Source organism: Psittacula echo (genome assembly GCF_963264785.1).
Source record: "Psittacula echo genome assembly, chromosome: 5".
NCBI classification, from domain to species: Eukaryota; Metazoa; Chordata; class Aves; order Psittaciformes; family Psittacidae; genus Psittacula; species Psittacula echo.
In genome coordinates, this window is record NC_137739.1 from 67,677,920 (window position 1) to 67,695,105 (window position 17,186).

General features: G+C 37.0%; 2 protein-coding genes across 4 annotated transcripts in view; one reads left to right on the forward strand and one right to left on the reverse strand.

Annotated features, from left to right (window-relative positions):
* Positions 1-7,169: 7,169 nt before the first annotated feature.
* On the reverse strand, positions 7,170-12,752 carry ATP5MJ (ATP synthase membrane subunit j). Of its 3 annotated transcripts, none has more exons than XR_013956876.1 (4): positions 11,665-12,648; positions 10,226-10,246; positions 9,160-9,392; positions 7,170-7,394 (listed from the first exon to the last, which is right to left on the reverse strand). XR_013956876.1 is itself a non-coding variant. In XM_080617980.1 (4 exons), the coding sequence occupies exons 2-4, from the start codon at positions 11,786-11,788 to the stop codon at positions 9,367-9,369; spliced, it is 171 nt and encodes a 56-aa protein (XP_080474106.1). In that variant the 5' UTR covers positions 12,696-12,752; the 3' UTR covers positions 7,170-9,366. The 3 variants fall into 3 exon arrangements, 2 of the variants coding, with proteins under 2 accessions (XP_080474106.1, XP_080474105.1); XM_080617980.1 differs by adding an exon at positions 12,696-12,752 and having other exon boundaries at positions 7,170-9,392; positions 11,665-11,788; XM_080617979.1 differs by having other exon boundaries at positions 7,170-9,392.
* Positions 12,753-13,506: 754 nt separating this feature from the next.
* Positions 13,507-17,186, forward strand: part of TDRD9 (tudor domain containing 9) — a gene marked incomplete at both ends in the record, with an annotated part of 73,955 nt that continues 70,275 nt past the window's right edge. The window contains one exon of the mRNA XM_080618227.1: positions 13,507-13,649. Within this exon, the coding sequence (XP_080474353.1) occupies positions 13,507-13,649 (143 nt within the window). The remainder of the gene's footprint in view (positions 13,650-17,186) is intronic.

Consider the following 17,186-nt stretch of genomic DNA (forward strand, 5'->3'; position numbering starts at 1 on the left):
CTTGCCAGGCAAACATGCAGGTGTAGTGCTATGTGATAAATGATACAAACAAAAATTTGAAGTATTTCCAGAGTTTCAGAGCAAGCAGCTTAAAATCTGTAGTGAAATACTGTGTAAAGTAACTGTGTATATTTAAAGATATTTTAATTTGTTACTGTGACCTTAAGTAACCTCTAATTCCAGCATGAAGCTGACTTCCTAAGGTTGCAACAATAAGGAATGCATACTGAACAATAGTCATATGCTGCTGGTTTTGAATTCATATATAGCCAATGCATTTTAAACCCCACCAAACCTGTTCAGAGATAAACTATAAATAATAATCTAAAGGAAACACTTTGATGTCTGTTTTCTACACAGTACTGGAGACACGTGAACAAGAGAAAGATACTTTTTCATCACTACCTTGTAATATTCTAAAGTAATGTGTGTTGGACTAGATGACTAATGTTCAGAAGTTGCCATCCACAAACCACTCAGTGCACAATCCACTCAGTGCATCATTCTGCAGAGGAGTATAACAATTAAAGCAGGAGTGAAGCCATATGATCTGTATATAGCATAGCTGCATGCACTTCTTGGGGATTTGGATATCTGATACATCATGTGTTTCAGCCCTGCATTTGGTGGATTAGAGATGTACTTTCTTTAAAGAGTAACATAAATTGTATGCTTAAGCCAATACACATGATGCAAAAGAGCATACGTACATAGTGGAGAGTGCTGTGGCCTCACTGAGAACTGCATTGCTATACTCTCAGAAAGTAATTACGGTAACAGGTATTTTTAATTTTTTATGTTGTAGCTGCAGAAGAAACAGCTCTGTAATACAGATTACATGCCATCGCTTTTACAGACAGAAAAGTCTTGTTCTGCTCCCCTGTAATTTATAATGATGAAACCATTAACTATATACAAAGTGGTAGAGAAAAGAAAAATTTAAATGTCCTGGGAGCGGTTCTCTCTGCTTGTATCTTTAGGCTTGTAACTATTTTGGCTCTCAAGATGTTTCTTTACAAAAATCAGCTTTTTGTAAATTTTCAGTATGCCCACGAGTGGGGGGCATACTGAAACATGACTAGATGATGGGTTATTAATTGAAACATTAATTAGTGAGGAGATTGAGTAACAAGTCAATACTTCACTCTTTACTCATTTTTTACAGGCCACTTCATTTTGGGTGTACCACTTGGCTGAAGTTTGAGGGGAAAAAGGATGGGTCGTATTTAAGATTGAGTCCAGCCATTTAATTTGTTACTATAAATCTAAAATTGTTCTCCGGTATCTCAGCCATTATTTAGTGAGTCAAGTATTCAAGTGTTTTTAACAGCTTCTGTCTGAACTGATTTCAGTTATTTCCTCTCAGCTAAAGGCCTAGTGCAGAATTGTGTGATGCGTGATTAGATTTTACCCCACACTGCAAAAATGGTAGGCAACTAATCTTCAACTTTTCTATAATCATCACTTCATTGTCTAAAACGAGCAACTACTTTACTTACTATAATTGAAAACAGTCTGCTTTCTTATGTTTACTGCTGGATCAGATGCAGATTTGTATTATTTCCATATCCAAACCCAGTAATTCCTAATTGGAAATGTGTATCTTCTTCTAGAACATGTCTTTTTCTTGGTTAGCTTACTTGAGGTAAGTAGATCTAATAGGAAAAAAACATGCAGAAGATATAATGTAATGGAGCTTATGCTTCCTGCTGTTGTAACTGGCAATGGGTGAATTCAAAGGATTGCAGATTGGAAGGGGAGATTAGGCAAATCCTCTGCTCGATTCTGAAACCTGGGATGTACTGGAGAACGTTTTTCAGCAATTACTGAGAAAAGGCGATGTGCAAAGGAGGCTTGGAGGAAAAACATGTCTTCATGGGAAGAATACTCATATATAGTAGGAGAAAGAAATTATAACCCAAATTAAATGTGGGGTTTTTTTTCTTAAAAATCTGTTTATACTTACTATTTAAACTGCGCTATTAGGACTACAATCCTGGAAATAACATTATTTACCTTGTTTTTTTGTGTGTATTATAGAATCAGAATGATAGAATGATTTGGGTTGGAAGGGACCTCAGAAATAGATCATCTAGTTCCAACCCCCCTGCCATGGGCAGGGATACCTTCCACTAGACCAGGTTGCTGTATTTATCTGTACTCATCAGATTTTAGAGATCAGAATACACAAGATAAGTTTCCTCAAAAATTACAATAAGAGTATTGAATGTGTTTAAATATATCATTACTGTTGTGAAACAGGAAACAGTTATGATTTAAGATACGCCTCTATGGAAAGTATTTTTGTGCTACACATATATATCTCACATACATATTAAAAAAACCATTAACACCTTAAGTGATCACTTTCAGGGCTTTCCAGTTACCAAAACTTGATAGAGCATAGCTGGCTTCTATACAGGTGCTGGCTTCTATACAGGTGTATACTATTTATTGTGAATTGGGGTGTTCCTGTCACAGACACTGTTTTAATCATGCAGTCTTATGTAAGAGCAGCTGCAGATAACCTGACTAGCAGATGTAATCCGAGACATTTAAAATGAAGGGGTTTTTTGTGCCTTACTGATGCTTAAGGTTCATCCTTTCTAAATGTATAAATATTCCTTTTCCAGGTAATGATGCTTAGTCCTGAGAACAGTAATGAGACAAGGTGATTTTGCCTCTTAAGTGCCTTAGTTTGTCATCTTACAGAAACATATTTCTGAATGTTATTTTTACTGTTGTGATAGTATGACAAGGTTTACTGCAATTCTCAGCTGCATAAACAAAAGAATGTCAATAGTAAGATGCAAGATTAATTGTATAAGGCATTTATGGAACCCTACTGAAAATTATTCCATAAAAAGCTCTAGAAAGTGAGAGTAAAAAAGTATCACTGGTATGTATTTAGAATATTTTAGGTTGATTTATTCAAAGAAGATACCGTAATATGCAGCTGAGGCTCAGAAGATATGAAAGACTGGAAAGGAGTGTGTTCATCATGGAGGAGTACACACAATAATAGCCTACTTGCTTGGGGATGATTCAACGCTCTTTAAAGGTTTGTCTATTGCTTATGTCTCAAATTCAGAACCAGTATTTCTATTCTATAAATGGACAAGCTACAGCATAAGGTAAAGTAACTTAGATCTTTTCTCTTTTTCTTCCACTTGCTATGTGAAAGTTCTGCACAATTTTCTTTTCCTTGCCTTCTGTTTCTGTCCTAGACAGGCCTGAGTACATGTATAATTTAGTAGCCTGAATTTAAAGAGGTGTGCTGGTTAGCATTAATAAGAATACATAATTTGAAAGCAAAGTAAAAACATTTTTGACAGGATTCCTTTTCTAGTTGCATTACTCCAAAAGAATTAACTAAACCAAAGTATGTTGAAAAGTATTTATGTCTCAGTGTTTACTGAAACAAGAGTCAGAGTCTTTGTTAAAACTGGTATGACTCCAATTCCTATCTTACTGAAATAAATGCATAATTTAATTTTTCCTAATTAAAGTGTTTTGATGTCCTAACTGGGACCAGAAGAATTTTCTTCTCAAGCTGTATGTGGTATGATATGTCCAATACAACATATGATATGTCCAATACAACATAGGGAGTACAAGAAAAGAATTGTGATGTTAGATTTAAGAGAATTTAAACAAGGCTATTTTTCTGTACAGATATACCTGAAACATCAAGAGTAAAGAACAGTGCTGCAAAAAAGTATAGCATGAGACTGATACATATATATCCTCAAGATAAATAATGGAGTTAATTAAAAAAATGGAAATGCTTTTGAGTAGACCCTCACCCAAAAAGGGTATCCTTCTCTGGATTCCTGGTTCTGTATCAAATGCCTGTTCACATCCTAACCCATTTTAATAATATCCTTTTACCTCCTGTAATACTCTGGTTGTATTCAATTTAACCGTTGCCATTTTGCTTGTTTATATAGCATTCCATATGAAATAGCTCACAACAGTTTCTATTTCATACCTAAAGAATTCCCCCTTAATTGCAGGAATTCTTAGTATTATCAAAAGCATGCTAAACACAACAGGTTAAAACAAGAAATTAAGACTACAACTGATACTGCAGGAAAAATTTGTGTAGGCAGTAGTCATCACAGATGGGATTCATTCAGTATACTGCTGTTAGTTCTACCACCCACATAATCCCTATTATCATTTCCTAGCAAACACGCTTCATTAGCTCTGAAGAAATCTCACTTGTCTGTTCCAGCAGTTACCTGAAGTTATTGTGATGATATAAAATAGTTAAAGGCCATGTCAATTAAAAAGTTACTTTAGGTTTTTTGAGGGTCATAATAATTAAAAGTGTATTTTCATTTGATGACAACCAATAATTTGAAGAACCACCACCAAATTTACCCTTTACTACTAAAAGCACTCTTCTTGCGAGCAAGCACAGAGCATTAGGATATTGTGGTGGTACAATTGTTCTCCCTGTTCCCTACTTGTGTGTTCATTTGTCCTAATTAACTGATACTATAAACTTGAGAAAGCGATGTGCTGTCACAGAGGAAGCAACCAAGGTTCTGCCTTTTTGCTGAAGCACAGGCTGACATTCCGGATTTGTATACAGGGTGGAGTTCTGCAGTCTTTTATTTCTCTGAGTGTTGACAGTGATGACAGTTCTTATGGGAGAGACAGTACTTTGATCATGTATGTAGCTGGGTATGAGGAGGAAACTTCCATTAAATAATTGTAAGGGACACAATGACTTAGGAAAGCTGCATGAGTGAATGGGAAGCTAGAAAATCTGATTCTTCTGCCCCTTTTCTGACAAAAAAAAAAAAAAAAAAAAAAAAAAGCTACTGTGCTGTAATGCAAGTTATAAAGCAGCTTTCTCTGTAAATGGATCAAGAGATGGATCCAAATAAATAATAAGGAACACACACACACACAAAAACAACCCCAAAACAAACCCTGAATGCTTGTTATTTTAGAGGGGAAGAAAGACCCAAAATTATGAAAATTTGCCTGATCCAATTCACAAATAGTTGTATCAGCACAACTATGAGGAGCAAGGCACTGTGGTATAAGGGTGGAAACAAGCTGCTGTAGCTGCTAGAAGTACTCATGCTGTTAAGCCACAAAGAAAGACATCATAGTACCCTTAGCAGAATTTAATTAAAACTCCAAATAATCCACTCTTGTGGTGGTCAGTTCATTTTCAGTTAGGGGAGAGTAATTGTTCCCAAGCAGTTTGCCTGCAGCAGTAGAGTACAGGAATTTCTTGTTTACGAGATCTTCATAAATTGCAAGCTCAGAGTCACATGACTTTATATTCTTAAAGTTAAGAGAATATTAGCTGCTGAATGTCAGTTGCTAAAGGTTATGGAATTATAGTATGAAGAGTTTGCTGTTCAAGCACTGTCTTGTCACTTCTTGTTCCTCCATTTACCAAATTGTTAACCAACATATTTAATGCCTCAGGGAATCTCCGTCTTACTATTCTTTCCTTCCTAGTAGCTTTACAGATTTCCATGAATGAAACAATAGAGATTTCAAGTGTTGATTTCCTCAGTTTCATTTCAGCCATCTGGTGGTGATGTCACATATAATCATCTGTGTCTAACAAGCACCTGATAGTTTTCCTTCCTTGGGGACTAAAGTACAGTACACATACAGGCTATGTATCAGGCTGTATTTGTACTACAAACAGTGGTTTGCTATCATGATTCAGATAAACAGGAGACTAGTTCAGCTGATTTAGTTACTTTAGATCATTTCCTGCAACTTAACTCATCCTGCCAGTTAACATGAATACATATTTGGGTTTTTTTTTCCAAGTTAGCCATTAAAGAGATTGAGTAGGTTGGGCCTTGTGACTAATGTTTCCTTGGCTCTGACTGTTTTGCTGCTTCCCTAGAGCATTCCATAATACTTTATTATCATGCAAGGGATAGTCTGAAATTCCCAATTGTAGGACAACACTTGAAAATGTTTTAGAAATCTCAGTGCTCCACAGTCTGAAATCCTGGCCATAAGTAAGACACAGCATGGAAAGGCAAGTACAGAAGTACTTATGTTGTAAAAAGACCATATGCATTAGCATTGTCATTATTAATACAGCTCCCTACTGCCAAGCTTTCATATTCTGTACTGATTAAAAATAAAAAAATTAAAAAACAAACAAACAAACAAAAAAGCAGTGCCACAGCAAAACTTGCTCAAGGTGGTGCTGCAGCAATTGAATAAGGCTTTTTAACCACTACAGGAGTTTGTTGTTCCACTAACATTGTGAAGGTAGTAAACAGTCAGGTTTCTGTCATTGCTGATGCCTTATCACAGGCAACAAAAGAAAAATGGAGTTGCTGAACTATTTTACTACACAAAGTTTAAACGTAATCCTGTTTTAGAAATGTCAGCAATATAAAGAGGCAGCAGCTAAATGGAAACGGCATGATCCGCCAACAAGCAGTAAGCATTTCCCCCACCAGTGTTTAACTATGAATCATGATGAGTATTACCTCCATGGATTAAAGTGCTGATCTTAGTTATTTGCATAGAAAATGGGTTTTGTTCAGGAGCTGAAGCTTGTCTAGATAACACACTTACCTGGAACAAGAAAACCTTTTATGTTAGCTTTAGAAATCACCTTAGCTAAATTAGAAAAAAAAGGCATGTAAGAGCATTTACTTCAAGGATACTCCTTTACAATGCTTCTCTACCTATGGCTACACCCCAGATCCTAGAGCTGCAAAGAAAACTGGTTAATCCTTTTACACCTCACTATAAAGTAAAAAAATGGTAGTTATGATACCTTAGCTAACTTCCCTCTGTAGTCTTTTATACTATATAGTATGCCTCAGCAAAGAGGAGCAGAAAGTATATAAATAATACTACAGCTGTTATACATCATCTTTGTGTTAATTTCTGCTTAAGTTAAGGCACTGAAAGTTAATTTCCTCCTTCTGTACCCTACTCAAGTAAAAAAAAAACCCAACAAACAAACAACAAAACAAGAAAACTATATTTAAATAGAAACACTAAATTTACTTCCCTTATTTGTTGAAAATATTTGTATGTTAATAATCACAAACAGGAAGGAACATTCAGCAATATTCATTGAAATTTCTGACCTAGATGCACTAGTGGAAGAACAAACAGTTGCAGGTAGCATTATTTCAGTAAAAATTGCAGTTTTCGTAACTCAGACATTGCTGCCCATATGTACTTTGTTTCCCTAATAGAAAATCAAGCAAGTCAAATACCAAGAAGTATTAAAAGTTGAAGCAGCTTAAGTTTACCTAAAAGTGCAGTTAACTGTGCTCCCAGGGTAGGTTAGCAGAAGTTCCACTTGCTTTTCAATTAACTTTTAGGAGATGAGACAGAATGTTCATATAGCTCAGTCCCAGTGTGATAGGTTCTACCTAAGTTGAAACAAATCCTGCAGTGATTAATGTTTTTTCCCTAGCTTGTTGTCCCTCAGCTTTGTAATTGTAAATTGCTAAAGCAGGTAATTTGAAGTATGTGTAGTATCTTAGGAACCATAACTTAGTGATCATAAATTTGCATTATAAATGCAGGTATAGCTCCTTACCTGGCATAAATTTTCAATCTTAACTGCTTATTAACTACACCACAACTCTGACCCACCCTGTAATCACCACTGGCCTAGCATCTGTTCATTTGAAGCTCCATTTTATTCTAGTTTTTATTCTCTGTTCCCTTCTTCCTGATGGTTTTAGTTATATGTAAAAACAAACAAACAAACAGAAATACTTTCTATTTTTCATTCATTCTTCTTTGGTGAGGACACACTGAAAAACCAATATAGAAATGATGAAAGCTAACATGTATCAAGGGAAGATGCAACTACAAGGAAAACTGTGGAAGGTGGAAGAAATGCCAAGAATGCATGAAAGATCAATGTTGCCTATTCTTTTCAGATTGAGTAATGCTATACCCACCTTTTTTAAAAAAGTTTTCAGATAAATGACTGGCAATTTTACTCCTAGTAGGTATAGCTATTAAGCAGAGGTATACATTTTGAAGAAATTACATGCAATACAGCATTTGGAATGTTTACAATCAGCTGGTAAAGATATCAAGCTCCTAAGTATTCAAGTACCAAATATTTAAGTTACTGCCAGATACTGCAGTCAGAGAGACTGAAAGGCAAAACTTTAATCAAAAGTTCCAGTTCCAGTGAAGTAGTTAAAAACATGTACGTAAGCATTAAGTCATTGAAACAACTTAAACCTCTTAATCTTCTCAAAAGCAGATTAGGCTAAATTTAAACAAAACATGACATGAAGTCCAGTTTTGATTTTATACACTATGTGTCCTTGGTACAGAATTCAGTATGTGCCATTTTGAAAACTGATTTTTCTAGGATAGTGTAAGTTTGTAGAGTCTCCAAAATATGATACTAGCTATGGAGTTACTTTAACAGCTATCTGCAAAATGCACTAATGACCCATCCTATTAATACATATATTACTTCTGAATTTTCAGGAAAAAAGAAAACTTGTTCCAGTCAGTTAAAAGTTTGTTTATGCTCGTGTTAACTGCTGCCACACTGCATGATTTCATTATTCCTTTTTAATTCTGATCATTTCATAAGCTCAAATGGCAGATGAGGGCCCATGTAACATCAATTTTCTCATACCATACGGGCACATTATTACTTACACCATTGCAAAATTTGTGACTAATGAAAGGGCCTTTCAGAGTAATTCCTCACCTCTAACTGAATATGAAAGACAAAAAACAATAGTTGCCAATAATGTACGTTTTAAAAACCTCTGTAAACATTTTGCATTGCGTTTTAATAACAATACAGTTTTTGCTTTTAAACCTTGTAGAATTAAGGACTCCTAAAAAAATACGATGTTTTAAAAAATAACTTTTTTTTTTTTTTACCCTTAATTATTGCACCGCAAGTTGACAAAAAGCTGAGAATTAAGTCCTCACACTTGGCATACCATTTATATTTTAAAAGTAAATGGAGTAAGTAAATTTCAAAAGTCCTAGCCAAAAAAATAGATATCATTAGGAAAACAAAAGGAATGCTTGAAATGTCATCTAATTCTGTCAAGAAGTTTAGTGATATAAATTTGGTCTTTTTCAAAGTACTACTGAAAAAGTTTAACATGGAACTTGAAAGAACTGTAGGAAACAAAAAATGCTTACTCTAAAAATGAGGTTAACAATACACTCCAAGATACTTTGTCCAACATGTTTAATTCCTTGTTACTCAATGGATTTTTTTCTGTCTCTAATTACAGCAGATGGATCAGGGACAGTTTTAGAATTAACTTCCCTATGGTTGTAACTCGCTTCATTTACAGTAAAGATGATGAACCAACAGATCCATACTCCCAAGAAGAGAAGAGGTCTTTAATGATGGCCAGCACCAGAGGATTCTGAAACAAAGACACGATTTAGACTGTTCAAACAGTAGAGCAAATCAACTCAGGAACATAGATCAGAACCTAGAAGAGAAAACTAACATCTGAGCATGAGAACTGGCAGATTCTTCTAAAATTGGCAGATTCTGTATCAAATAAAACCCTCAAACTACATATATAAACTTGGCCAATACTAAAAATCCTCCTTTGCAAGTTTTAAAGCACTATTATAGGCAGTAAGGGGTTCCTTCTAAACTGAAGTTTATTTATGCTATTATTCTTAACTCGACTGGGCAGTATTTTCACTAATTGCACATTTAAAAATGAAAATAATATTTGCATATACAAATTCAACTGCAAGCAAATGGGCTATCTATCATGGCTCAGAATGTTAACTGAGATACAGCAGCTCATGGAAAACTGAATTCCAGTGTGATGTCAGAAGAAACTGTCCGTAAATATCTAAATACCACATTACAGAAAATATAAAAATACACATTCAAAATACAAGTTTAAACTTCTTAGTTTCTTGACAGCTAAAGCAGCAGTTACTCTTGACATCGTGCCGATTTAAGCCATTCCACTGAATGTTTTTTACTATTATTTTAAATAATTCCTACCCCTAAAACCGATGCAAAGGACAGTTTAAGACAAGATATAGCATCTATGCAAGCTCAAAGATGTTTCTAGGTTATAAAGCCATCCATACAACTAAAGCTATGTATTTTGAAGTAATCTCTAAACATTTTCTAAATCCGTAATTTAAACAACAAACAAAATATGCTAAGTTAATTCTTACTGCACTCATTTAAAAAAATAGAACAGGGTATTAGATATTTAATACTCACTATCTGCCACTGCTTTTTTTCCTGGGGGGAAAAAAAAAAAGAAAAAAAAAAAGCTGAACAATGACAGTTTAAAAAAGTATTTTTTTTTTCAGATAAACTTAATTATGCTACTTAAGATTTGCTAATTTAGCTTGAACAAGCTCTAACAAGTGTACAACATGTACTTTCCATGATACATTTCACTTTAAAAGAAACTAAACTTGGTACTGATTTTTTAAAAGTTGTTTGTTTTTAATTAACCTAGGCTCCATGCATTTAGAAATTGCAGCCATCATGATCTTACTTCCTACTTTGATTCAAAAGAAACATATACATAATGGTACTCTTTTACATAATATATGGATATACACAGACATAACATATGGATGTAAGCTGAAGTGGTAAGAATACAGTTTGCTTTACAATCTTCTTCTATGAGTAAAATAGTTTATTTTACATTGCCATTGTAACTGTTCTAAAATACTGATTCATAGCAATCAGACAAAAACAGATGAAAAAAATTCCTCATGAGGAAGACTGTCATAAGAGGTTGTGCAATCTCCACCCTTGGATACATTAATTTGAAGCTCAAATTAATGGCCATGAACAACCTCATCTACCTTTGATTTAACTACTTTGAGCAGTGGCTTGGAGCAGGTAAGCTGAAAAGATGCCAACCAATCTAAGTTATTCTACTACATACTCTTCTATAAATATACGTATTATTTGCAAAACTGTTCTCCAAACTGCATAAAAGGCTACCGCTATTTTCACTTTAAAATAATGCTTAGCATATAGTTGCACCATATCAAGGTTTTGGCCCTCAAAACCCTACACCATCACATCTATTATATAAATCATAAATATAAATAGAAGTAGCATGACATGAACACAAACTTGAAAAGTCTGTCAATTTTGAATTCTCTTTCAAATTAAGTAAGTTAAAGCAAAATTTAAGCTTTTTTTTTTCCTCTCTGGCTGTTCACCTACTTTTATTTACTTAAACTTGTAAATGTAGTGAATAGCTTTGGACATGCTACAAATTATTTGGACAAAGCTAGAGAAATGTTGAAGTAAAATCACTCGCCTGCTCCGACAGCAAGGGGTTCCTTTTTCTGTCAAGTCTGCCTACAGTCTATAATATTTCATTGTTAATGACAGCTGGTAAAGGGTTTGACTTAGAATTTTTTCAACATAGCCTAAATAGAACAACAGGACCTTCAAGACACTGCGATTTGTTGCACCCTTTTGCTCTGAGGAACTTATGCTGATTCATAATTCAAATCTGGACACCATTCTAAACTAACTGAACTTTTATGGCAAAGATGTGGACTTAAGTAAGAGTGTTAATTTGTTTGCTAGGTATTTTCAATAAGTGATTTCTAACTGTTAAGTATATTCTCATTTACAAAGCTTATATATAAACTAACAGCTAATGAAAACTATAACGTGTAACTTACCACCATACGAAATTTTGTAATAGGCATAAGCTGTTAATGCTACACCAACCCATATTTCTTGATACACCGTAGTAAAGTAGAATTTCATGCCTTTCAATGACTTTGGAATCATGGTCTGCATCATCTGAAAATTATAAGAGTTTTGCCATGGTGAGTTTTGCAACTGTCCTCTTACCTGCTGTACTTCTAATGTATATACACACTCCTGATACATATCAGCAGCACTTTACATGTTAAAAAAAAAAAAAAAAAAAAACCCAAAACATGCAGAAGTACTTACTCCAAAGCACAGCAGTAAAAATTCAGAGGTAAGGTCACAATTTATGAGCTAAGACAATAAAAAATATTAAACTACAGCTGATAAAAGGAGGCAAGGCTAGCCAGTGTCAATATAACTGGGAAATATAGGTGCTTGTTAAAGCATTAAAGCACCTTCATGGTAATTAATGCTTAATTATAAAAAACCCCACATTTATTGTAATTGTTTGGATTTAAATTCAATCAAATTTATTATTGTGGACAGATTTCTGAAACACTATTGTGCTTTCACCAATACTATAAAGAACACTGCACCTCCTCAAAGCTTCCAATATTTGTAGTTTCAGATGACCAGGGCCAAAGTAGCAGTCATTCTGCTAAAAACAAGGAGACTGAATAAAAAGGAAGGGTTCTCCTACCACTACAAAACACCAAGTAAGTGCTATTTCCCATTAACACCCTGCTAAAACCTGGCAGAAACCTCTCCCCCAAGACACGGATGGGCGCAATGCCGTCTAGGCCTATTTTCAAATCTATCCGGAACAACGCTAAATTTGCTTTCTGACCTACCACCATAACCCCAGCGCAGCTCAGGGGACCCGCTGCCCGCCCGTGGCCTGACCCCCAGGACCATGAAGGGGGAGGGGGTAACGGCACGGCTCGAGCTCCGCTGATCTCTCCTCCCCCATATCTCCTTTCCCAGGCTGACCCACAACTGCCTCCCCAAGACAACCGCCGCGATGCCTGCCTGCAGCAGGCGAGCCGAGACGCACCGTTACAGCGGAAAGCGAGCCTGCTGCCAGCGAAGGTCACCGAGCACAGACTGCCACCACTACCGCCGCCGGGGATGCTGGGAAAGGACGCATCACCCAGCAAAGGCGTCGAATCGCGACAAGCGCCGCTACCGCGCAGCGCCCCCTACCGCTGCGGAGGACGAGAGCGCCCTCGATATCCCGGCTTCAACCTGCAGCCGCCCGCACGTCATGCTCCTCAACACTCAAGTCCTGCCGCGTCCCCGCGCCCTCTCAACCGCTCCAGGTCCTTGCGCAGCCCTTACAGAGCTCATATCGCTGTACAGACCCGTGCGCAGTCTCATAGTCCCTTCTTAGCGCCTTACTCCCGCCCCCGCGAAGGGAATGCACTAGGAGCCCCTGGGATGGGCTTGAAGCGAGTCTTCGTGTAGCGTGTCGCTTAGAGAATGCTTGTCCTGGAGGACCGGGAAGCACCCGCCGGGTCTGGTTTAGAAGGGCTGAGGCATCTACGTGCCTCACTTCCTCCAGGTGACGAAAAGTACAGAGCGACTGGGGTTCCAGAGCACCTCACGGCCGCTGTTCCGTGGGTATGAGGGGGAAACTGACCACCCACCAGCTCACGTGGCTGGGAAAGGCGAGAGCCCTTACCAGCGCAGGAGTGAACCCGTGCATACACTGCTCCCTTCTCCCTTTCTTTCCCTCCTTCAGCCTTCCTGCAGCAGCGGGGCTGGCCCTTTCAGTCACGGGGCGGAGCCTGGCCGAGGGCGGGAAAGAGGGTCGGCGGGAAGTGTGGAAGAGTAGGTGCGTGGAAGAGTAGGTGTGTGTTGTCGCAATGTTGCGTAAACTCACCGAGGAGCAGGTTAGGGACTGGTTCACCATCGGCAAAACTGTGACTGGCGTCGAGTTATTGGGCGGCACACTGCCCAGTCACTCCCGTGCCCGTCTTGCTATGCAGGAGCCATTAGCAGCTGTAGGGTAAGTGTGGGGTGCTGGGCGACTGATTTTAGCAGCCAGGAGATACTCCTCATGCCTGGAATGCAGGGCTGTCTGTGAAGGCACCTGTGGCCTCCCTTTCCTGTAGAGTGTGGTTTTGGGCCCAGGTGTGCAGGGTGTTTTTGCATGGTCTGGACTGGCTCCTGTGCCTCGCCCACTCTATGTGGGCCTGGATGGTGGGTTGTTATATTCCAGCTTAACACCCTCAGTAATGTTTGTGGCTGCTAAATAAAGCCAATAACATTTCTGTAATACTTAGGGTTTGACAAGAGGTTCTTGAACCCAACTGAACTTTAAGCCATTGAAATCTACTAAGTAACATAGGAGAAATTAGTGTGATTGATCAAGCCTTGTGTGCCTAGGCAGAGGCAAATCTTTTGTCTTTGATTAGACAGATAGCTTTTTCCACTCAAAAGCCTGAGCAGATAACCTATCTGTGGGGCCTGGCAGTTGTGTTAACAGAATTTACTTTCACAAGTTGTTTTTATTGTGTTTTTCTTTCCCATCTGTAGAAGAGAGAGAGGGGGTTATGCACCCTAAATAGCCATTTCTGTATGTGTGGACAGAATTTCTCATCATTAGACACGTATAAAGTCTTTGAACATAAATGATAGGTGCATGTGTGTTCTGCTGCGTAATGAAAAGAAAAAGGTGTGTTTGCATAGCTGTGGTTTGTTTCACAGTTCTGGAAATGTGCTTACATTTAGGGAGTTTTTTGCAAAACTTCAGTTTTGGAAAGGGTTAGGTTCAGTCAGAAGATGTTTCAGTTTTATTCACTAGTTTCTTAAGAAAGTTTGAAGAGCTGAAAACAAAAGAGTTTCTCTCTTCCTGAGGCTGCTTGTAGCATAATAGTCTATTTTATTATTTTCTTCCAAAATCTTGGTTTGTTTCTTGGGGAAATCAAACTACAAATTAATTCAAATTTTTTAAGTGCTTATTTATATTTACTTCAAGCAGGATATGCTATTATTGATGGAGATGGTTTTCCTACTTCTTCCATCTAAGTTTACGTATAAGAATATGTAGGATTAATACCAAATTTGTAATTATAATAACAGGCGTGTTACTCCACACAAATGTGTGTAATAAGTAATATTTTACAGAGTTGTTATTGAGACGGTCTAATGGGATCTAAAAGTCTCATGTCTCCCTTAAAAAGACTTGCAGAAGGTGTTTTCTTCCTCTGCCAATGATGCATTGTTTTCCAAGGCTTTTAAGATTATCTTGTTAACTATCTCTAGTGTAGCAGTATTAGTAATTGAGCATTTTAGGGAAAGATAATAGGTCTCAGGAATTGTGGTTGGAATTTTGATGCTTAAATAGCTGGTTGATGAACTTTTTAATTTCTACGAATATGTTTAACTGAATGGAAAGTAATTTAGACCCTTAAATCCTTCCCTGTTATCAAAACAATTGTGGCTCACATTAAAACCCTTAAAGGCTTAAGTGTAGAAAAAATGGTTATTCTTTCTTTGATTTCTTGCATTTCATAGGTGTAGCTTTCACCAAGTTAGCCCTTTTTTTATAGCCAGCTTATTTGGCTGAAAACATTGCATGCTGTTTGGTTTGCCCTTTGATATTGTTATCACTCACCTTTATGTAACCTGAGTAGTGTGTGTTGGCTGCCTGCCCATTTCAGAAATACCAGCTGGGAGAGTTTAAGGAACAAAATAGTTTCAGATCAGCTCATGCAAATCATGTAAGTCATAAATAAAAAGTGATTAAAGAAACAGTTGAGTTCTCAGCCAGTTATCTTCAGGGAAATGATGACTGACCTACAGCCATGTTACTACTACCTGACCTAAGGGTAAACTGAATTCCAGAAAATAGCTCATCTTGGCTAGCAGACTGAAGTGCAGATTCACTTTACAGCATTCTGCAGTAAACCTGACAGATTTCTTTAAAATACGTTTGATTTTAGTTTGTCTTCATGCTCTTATACCTTTGCTTTTTCTATGCTTCTCTCTGCTTTTTAACTATAGAGAATACCTAATACTTACATCAGATTAAAGTGTTCATATTCTGTGTAGTTACCTCTTATTTCTGCATTTGAAAAAATGGACAAAGTGAGGTCTTAGTGGCTGGCATTTTCCCATCCTCTGGATAAATTTATTAACTGTACCCTCTCCAGTTCCCAGTTTGGTTTCTCCTTTCCCCCCAAGTGTGGACACTAGAACTGGATGCAGTAGCCTAGTATCAGTTTCATCAATAGAACATGTGTATGAAAGTAGGCAGGCATTTTTGTGTGTTTCCTTAGCATTTCATTGGGATTTAACACTAAATTGGATTTGATGCCTAGGTATATTTAATTATTATCTAGTGGCTGCCTTTTAGCCTATGGTCCTTGTGGACTTAGAAGACTGTGTTTGCTTATATTAAAGTGAAATTTATGAAGATTGGGTCAGCTGTATCTGGTTTTTGGTGGTTTCTTTTTTGTTGTGTGTTTTTTTTTTTCCCCTCCTATCTGTTTTTGATGATCATAAAGGTAAGTGGACTTTGCATACTTAGTAGCCTACCATTTTCCTTAAAATAAAATTTGTAACTTGGATTTTTAGGGCTTTTTTCACCTATTTTCCATTAGGAAGCTGTGAGGGTACTGTTTTAGGAAACAAACTTACATGAATTGCCATTGCAGGAATCTTGCACCTTTGACCAAATAAAAATTATCTTCTGAAACCAGTATTGTGGTTACCTTCCTTACTATGGGAAATGTACGTAAGTTTAATTTTCTGGGGAGTTTTATGACTAAGGAGAAACCTTTCTTTCAAACCGTTCCTGCCCTCATGCAGGGATTCATGTCTAGATTGTTTAGAACTGCATAAGAAGAATCTGATGCCCTTTATTCTGCATCATAAGGCAGAGTAAGTTGAGATCAACGCTTTTGCTATTTACCAATAAACTGGTCACTGCATGAAAGGAGGGTAAAGAGTTTGTACCAGCTCTGAGTGCAGATATAATGAGTGAAGCTTTGTGTGTTTAATTTATGGAAAGTTCAATACTTTTGGTATTGAGCTGCAATTTTTTTATTACTCTAAATTTGTCGGAACTAATTTAGTCTAGTTCTCTAGTGCATTGTCCCTTAGGTGTATGCAGGAGTTGTGATTGTTTCACCTTCTCTGTATATTATGTTCCTCTCTTCTGTATTAAATGTTCTCTAGATTCCAAGCTTTCCAAAGTTGTGGGTTGGTTTGTTTTAACATTTTTATTTCTTATGAAAATACTCTGCCATTTGTTTCACCCAATTTATGTTGCATTATTAGTAAATTCTCTCTTGGGTAGGGATACAGCTGTGCAGCACAAGGAAATATCTTCCAGTTGTGTTACCACCTTGAGAGGATCTGCATGTTTTCTTCAGTAGGTTTGAATCGAATATCAGAGGAAGCAATTTTACTGCATGTTTGCAAAATAGTGCGTTTTGTGAATTGGGCCATATGAATTTTGCCCATTCTTTATGGTGCTGCAGACAGATTAAAAGGAAATCTGGAGATGAAGAGGTTACATAAGACAAGTAAGAATTTT

Coding starts and splice junctions, on each gene's coding strand:
- ATP5MJ (XM_080617979.1), bottom strand. CDS start 11,878: ATGTATCAGGAGTGTGTATATACATTAGAAGTACAGCAGGTAAGAGGA. Junction 10,247..11,664: donor TTACAAAATTTCGTATGGTG/GTAAGTTACACG, acceptor TTTTCCCCCCAG/GAAAAAAAGCAGTGGCAGAT. Junction 9,393..10,225: donor AAAAAAAGCAGTGGCAGATA/GTGAGTATTAAA, acceptor TCTTTGTTTCAG/AATCCTCTGGTGCTGGCCAT.